Below are 6,726 nucleotides of genomic sequence, written 5' to 3'. Positions count from 1 at the left end.
AAATACAACACCATCCTTGGATTTTATAGAAAGGACCAATATCTGAAGTCAAATAAACAGACATCTTGTAGAACGGCCACCCTTCGGCCAAAATAAACGGAGGCAGGACATCGATGGTCATCGGGAAACCACCTTGTGACCACAGACCACCAGATATGTTAGAACAAATGCCATGGCTACCGCCAATGTAAGGCCTCATGAGTTTGTTTAGAGGGAAGACTACGAGGGTCGTGCCGCCCACCATTTGATCCAACCATTGGAGCTCCATGGAAAGGAAAACCAACGTCGCCAGCCTCCCGGTGCGGCTCGTCAGCACCGACGATAAATTCCCATTCTGGCACAACAACATACCGGGTAAAATAAACAGCTAAATCTACAGCTACTTTGTGCATTTGGAAGCCGACCTCCTCTCCCTGTACTGCTCCGGCCAACGAGAATGCTGGAAGAGAGGGGGAGGAGCCGGGACGGAAAAAAAAACACTAAATTCGAGAGGGACTCGATAACTCCGCACCCTGCCTCATGGAGTTTGCAACAAATATCTTGTTTCCTTTTAGCAGTTACCATCTGTTACATTTGTAAGATATTTGATTTTTTGCATTTTGGGAAGTGGTCCGGGAAAATAAACGATTAGATCATGGGAGATAGATGGCCCCAAGAAATTGGGCACACCAGTAGTGCTGCTGTTGAGCACTCGCATCAGCCACATCACTTACTCGAGGAATATCTCATCATCATGCCTCCTATCCGTGATCCATCTGCTTTTCACGAGGTGAATGCTTTGACACGCGCATTATAGGTGGCACTTAAACGTTGTAGAGAGAGACGGGACTGCATGAGATAAGTACTCCTTTGACGAAACTAAATAAAGGAGGAAAAAGCTCAGAATAAAATGGTCAAAATCAGGAAAAAACGTGCTCGAGCGGCGACCATACCGTCTTGTCCTGAACAGAAACGGAGAAGGAGACCTCCGTCCGTCCCCAACAAGAGGCAAGAGCCAAACCCAGACCCGGCCGCCTCCCCCCACAAACCTGAAACCGGCCCCTCCTCCCACCCTCGCCGCCTCGCCTCCCGCCGCCGCCGCCGCTGCAGCCGCCATGGGCGCGAGCGCCGGGGAGGAGCCGTCGCAGATGCGGCGGGCGCTGGTGGACACGCTCGCGGGGGCCATCTCCGGGGGCATCTCCCGCACCGTCACCTCCCCCCTCGACGTCATCAAAATCCGCTTCCAGGTCCGCTAGAATTCCGATTGCTTCTCCGCGGCGGCGGTCGGCGGCCGCAAGTTGCATATGGGGTCGGACGGATGGGTGGGGTTGTTCGGGAGAATTTTGCGGGGTTGGTGCTATGTTTCGGGGTGGAAATTGGGATTAAGGGGGTATCAATGGGTTTTATCAGCGCAATCCGGTTCTGTAAACTTCGCATTTGGACGTTTCGGTAGTACTCGAATGGACGACCAGCACATGCCCTGAATTTCGTTTGCTGCAGTACTGTTTTATTAGTGGAGTAATAAGCGTGGTGGAACAATGCATCATACATCCTAGTACTGTACTATTTTTTTTGTTTTAGATATGCTTTTGGGCTGTTTAGTTTACCTGGACGCTGAAGCATTTGAGTACTTTGTTTAGCATTACTTTGCTAAACTGCTTTAGGACGAGCTGGCATAATGCTGATATTCCTTGCTCTAAGCATTTCTTTGGAATGAGAATGTAGCAATCTGGCTGTCCTGTTCTCACTTTATGACACCCAAGAGCTGCCTCTTGTCCCGTGCTCTGTAATTACTACTGCATTCTTGCTCCCGGCTACTTATTAAGTTATTATTGTTACTACTATCATTTCTGGTTCGTTAGCCCTTGCTGACACAAAGATCTGTTTATTCTCTTGACTTTAATCTACATGTAAATGCTTTATATTATATCAACTTCTTGTTTGTTTGAGAATATTAGTAGATAAAAATTCGATAACAGTTCTCGGGATTTTTAGTTTATTGAGGTTTTGGGGTTTCTCCTCTTCTCTGAATCTTGGCTGTTGTATTGACAAGTGCATAATTATGTTGGGTTGGGTGCAATCGTACTGTATCAACCCATAGTTCTGTTTTCGATATTCAGAGACCCTTCAATGCCCTTTGCAGGTTCAATTAGAGCCCACAACCTCGTGGGGCTTACTTCGAAAAGATGTCTATGGACCTTCCAAGTACACTGGACTTCTACAGGCAACTAAAGATATTCTCCGAGAGGAAGGTTTGCCGGTATCTGCTTTTCTTCAAACATTCCTCACCTCATGCTATACATTGCGTTCATGTTTGATCATGAACTTGCCTTCTTAATTTCTGTGAATTTATCATGCCAAACTTCAGCTCTAGTTTCTAGCTGCCAGGTTTACTATGTGAATCTTATCATGTTGATTTGCTGGACTTGGTCCAGATGCAAAAATATGTCACACATGACCGTTGCACTCATGTAGTTTTAGATTATGCCAACTTTAGAATTTTAACATTTGGTGTTATCCACTGATTCTGACTCCCATTCTACCATAGTTAGTTGTATCTTATGAATAGAAAAATACATACGGTGCTTATATGTATAATTGACCCCACCTGTACATCTTTATGAACTTGCTTATCCTAATTTTATGGCACACCAGCTAGTAGTTCTTTCGTGAGTGTAGCAATACCTGATACTGACTAGTGATCGCCAAGTGATATTAATTGTGACTTAGCGAGGAGAGTCCAGTGCTATTCTCGGTCTGGAATCATGCTAACTCTACTATCTTATGATCAAGTTTGTCGGAACCTGATTTAAGTTTTGGGCTTTTGGCTTATCCAGTCCTTGCTAGGGTATTTATTTGATAGAATCGTGATATTCTTATGATTCTAGTGAAAAACATTATAGCATTATGAGCGCACCTTCAACTTTACATACAATTTTACTGATCCTAGTAATCAATTGCCTGTATAAATAATAATGATTATTTTCTCAAGCCGAACGTTTCTATTAAAACCAAAGAAGCCACTAAGTGGGTCCTTTCCTTGATGCAGTTTAAACAGATGCATTATCATGTATCTGTTTGACTGTCCGTAACAAATGAAATAAAAAGCAATTGTTTGCATTCCTCCATAAAAATGTCAAATGAAGGTGGTGAGATTGGCTGCTTTCTTGGGTTTTCTTTTTGTGATATATCTGAAATTGCATCATTTATACCTTTGTGTTTTCTGTACATTGCAATTCTGATTTCTGCTTTGCTTCTTTTTTTGTCCCTTGGTACTTTTTATATATATCTATGTAGCTTTTTTTTGCATGCTCTCTGTTTGATTTAATTAGTTTATTTTAAACAAAAAGAAGAATTTGTAAAAGATGCTCATATGGTGCAAAATGCCGATCTTTCAGGGATTCTGGAGAGGAAATGTACCAGCCTTGTTTATGTATATGCCATATACAGCTATACAGTTTACTGTTCTACACAAGCTAAAAACCTTTGCATCTGGTTCATTGAGAACAGGTATGCCCTTTCGGCTTTGTTCATCGGTTTATTTTTAAGTATCAATTATAAATGTCATCCTCGAACCTTATTTTAAGTGCTTGCATTAGCTAGAGTTTCTACCAAAACTTATACAACTGGCACGTTTAAAATTCTGGGTACACTCTAAATTACTTTGCTATCTGTGCAACTCATCACAGAGAATGAAATTGTAGTCCTTATATCTGATATATTTCTCATTCCCAGAGGATCACCTACACTTAAGTCCGTACTTGTCTTACGTAAGTGGGGCTATTGCGGGATGTGCAGCGACAGTAGGGTCATATCCATTTGACCTTCTCAGAACTATTCTTGCATCACAGGGTGAACCAAAGGTAAATATGATCTTATGTTTGGTTTCCGGTACTGTTTCTCCCCCTCAGAGTGTGAGCACTTACTTACAAACGTATGGTGTCACTGGTTTGGTTTTACACTTCTGTTAGATGCTTGGTCATGTTTTTATTTACTTCAGAGTATTGCATTATTTTATAGTAATCACTTCACTGATATTATGGATTATCACTGCTCTATCATGCTTGAAGTTGAATATGTTATTTTTCCAGTAAAGTCACATTCAGTTTCATTTCAACATGGACTTCCTCTTGCACTTGCTGTTTTGGTTTTGTCATGCTGCTCAAGCTTCTTTTTTCTTATTTACTCTTCTTGTTCTGCAGCTATATGTTTTGTAAGTGTCAACTGTCTGCACAAAAATTATGTTGTTCATTTATAGATGACAAATCATTTTGATCTTATTCCTTGCTGATTGTTTTCCACAATTAGTGTAAGCTAATGCATGATGAATATTTTTAACAATTATTATCACGCCATCTTTTTGCTGATTCACAGAGACTTGTATTTTTTCTGTAGGTTTACCCCAATATGCGATCTGCACTTTTTGACATAATTCAAACTCGTGGTGTTCGAGGGCTTTATGCCGGTTTAACGCCAACTCTCGTTGAAATCATACCATATGCTGGCTTGCAGTTCGGTTCATATGACACCTTCAAACGTTCAATGATGGTAACAATGCTAAAACTCACCCTTTTACGTGTACCTACTAGATGAATTTGAGGTGATTTATATAAACCTAAAGTCTATAGCATGCTCAACTAATGTTGTGAACTTGTGATTGACTTATTCTTCAATTATAAAGACATGCTAAGTCTTCAAAAGAAAACTGCACTTATGTTTGGCACAAACATTTTTTTGGTATGGGTCTCTGTGAATGTTGGTTATGTTTCAGCTTCTCTTACATTATCTTATTCATGTAGTCTTGGAATAGATACAGACACGGAAGTGAGGAGGATGACTCGGCGTCAAGCTTCCAGCTATTTCTTTGTGGATTTGCAGCTGGAACATTCTCAAAAGCTGCATGTCACCCACTTGATGTTGTAAAGAAAAGGTTCCAGGTAACTTGCCTTGCCTTCAAAGTTGCTGATTTTTTTCATTCATGATAAATTCCCATAAAGAGAATCTTATTAAGCATATTATGGTATAGTAAGAACTGGTCACAAATGACAAGATTATTGGGCTTCATACTGGTCTGCATTGAAAATCTAGCATACATTTGAGTTGGGTTGTGTACGCTTTACCTATCACAATTTGATCTTGTTCTGCCCCTGCTGAGTTATGTGCCCATTTCCCTGTTAGGATACCTTCACTTGTAGTACCCCTATTTTCACGGGAGCATGTTTTTCCGCAACTCATAGTAGGCATTTAATTCCAAGCTTGTGCTGGCAGTGGTGCTGTAACACTAATTTCTCAAGTTCAGTACTTCGTCAAATGTACAACATTTAGATGTGACTATGAATTACTTGAGTATGATGATGATACACTGCTAGGTATACAATCTTTCTGCATATTTTGGAGTCTTGCAATACTAATGTTTCTCCATCACTCCGCAGATCGAAGGACTAAAGCGTCACCCAAGGTATGGGGCGCGGATTGAGAGCAGCACATACAAGGGCATGTACCATGCCCTAAAAGAGATTGTTGTGAAGGAGGGGTTCGGAGGCCTTTACAAAGGGCTTTTCCCATCTGTGGTGAAATCGGCTCCTGCTGGTGCTGTGACCTTTGTGGCATACGAATACATCTCGGACTGGTTAGAGTCAATTCTCATGTGAAAGATCTTCATGCAGCATTTTTCTCAGCTTTTTGTGTGTTGTCCATAGTACTTCATCACATTTCTATTAGCAAATGGATGTTATGTCTTGAAGAGGCTGCAGTTCCTTTGGATCTTGCAGCCAATTCAAGATTTTGGGAGCCTACATAGCCAGCTGGATGAGTTAATGCTTGTAAGCTTCTTTCATAAAAATTTGGAAGACCACTTAAGTTAGCCAAATTAATTAGTCAAATCGAAGATTAAGCATTTGCCTAGCTTAGTATTCCTACTCATCCAGGCACACATTTTCTTAAAAAAAATGCTGTACATGTTTCTCACATATGTATCAGTATATCTCTGCAAGTTACTTAACCTGAATTTGATTGGCAGGATAGCAAGCAAGGCAGGAGTTGAGTGAGTTTGTTGTTGGATAAAGGATCTAACAGTATCCACACTCTGGTCATGATCGGAAACATTCAGCTGTTTTGTGGCCGCAAGGTCAATGGAGAAGTGCATACAATTGATTATTCATTGAGAGTTGCTTACATGTAAAGCCTTACTATAGAATGAGCTATTTTGCCATTTTCTCTCCCTTTTTTCTTGCCCCATCCCCTAACATCGAGGCTGAGTAAAACTAGTGGAGCTTGTGACTTGTGATGAATGTCAAGAGTAGCAAGCATTTTTGTTTAGAGATGTGTACCATACAGTTAACCACTTTTTCACTTCTTATGTAATACTGCTGCTTCGGATGCAACCGATCTGCTTTGGCATATGTATCTGTGGAATACATTTTGCTATGTTGCGTTCATTACTTGGCTATGCATATGGCTCGTGCTTGACATTATGAATCCACACACCTGGACCTACTCTTGATGGCTCATGCCTTGTGAACAGCACATGACGAGCAACTGAGCACCGGGATGTTTTTACTGTTGTATGCCGCGGCAGCAGACGTGAATGGACCGTGATGCGAGGATCCACGTCGATCGTCAGGAATCTAAGCTGCAGCTAAGAATTAACTGATGAGCGTGGTATTTCCTTTCTCATCAAGTCGTTCGGTGTGTGCTCCGGTTGGTCGCAAGCACAAAATTTCGTATCTCCTGAATAAACATTTGTTT

At 41.3% G+C, this 6,726-nt stretch overlaps 1 protein-coding gene across 3 annotated transcripts; it reads left to right on the top strand.

Moving 5' to 3' along the window:
• Positions 1-1,094: 1,094 nt before the first annotated feature.
• On the top strand, positions 1,095-6,416 carry LOC124662085 (mitochondrial thiamine diphosphate carrier 2). Of its 3 annotated transcripts, none has more exons than XR_006990364.1 (8): positions 1,095-1,226; positions 2,123-2,239; positions 3,378-3,489; positions 3,715-3,842; positions 4,375-4,527; positions 4,779-4,916; positions 5,412-5,801; positions 5,999-6,416. XR_006990364.1 is itself a non-coding variant. In XM_047199976.1 (8 exons), exons 1-8 carry the CDS (start codon positions 1,095-1,097, stop codon positions 6,024-6,026), a joined length of 1,005 nt encoding a protein of 334 aa, XP_047055932.1. In that variant the 3' UTR covers positions 6,027-6,416. The 3 variants fall into 3 exon arrangements, 2 of the variants coding, with proteins under 2 accessions (XP_047055932.1, XP_047055933.1); XM_047199976.1 differs by having other exon boundaries at positions 5,412-5,608; XM_047199977.1 differs by having other exon boundaries at positions 1,115-1,226; positions 2,123-2,231; positions 5,412-5,608.
• The last annotated feature ends 310 nt before the right edge of the window (positions 6,417-6,726 follow it).

The sequence above is a fragment of the Lolium rigidum genome, chromosome 6 (assembly GCF_022539505.1).
Source record: "Lolium rigidum isolate FL_2022 chromosome 6, APGP_CSIRO_Lrig_0.1, whole genome shotgun sequence".
NCBI lineage: Eukaryota > Viridiplantae > Streptophyta > Magnoliopsida > Poales > Poaceae > Lolium > Lolium rigidum.
The sequence above is the reverse complement of the archived record's forward strand: the minus strand, read 5'-3'. Positions and strand labels throughout refer to the sequence as shown.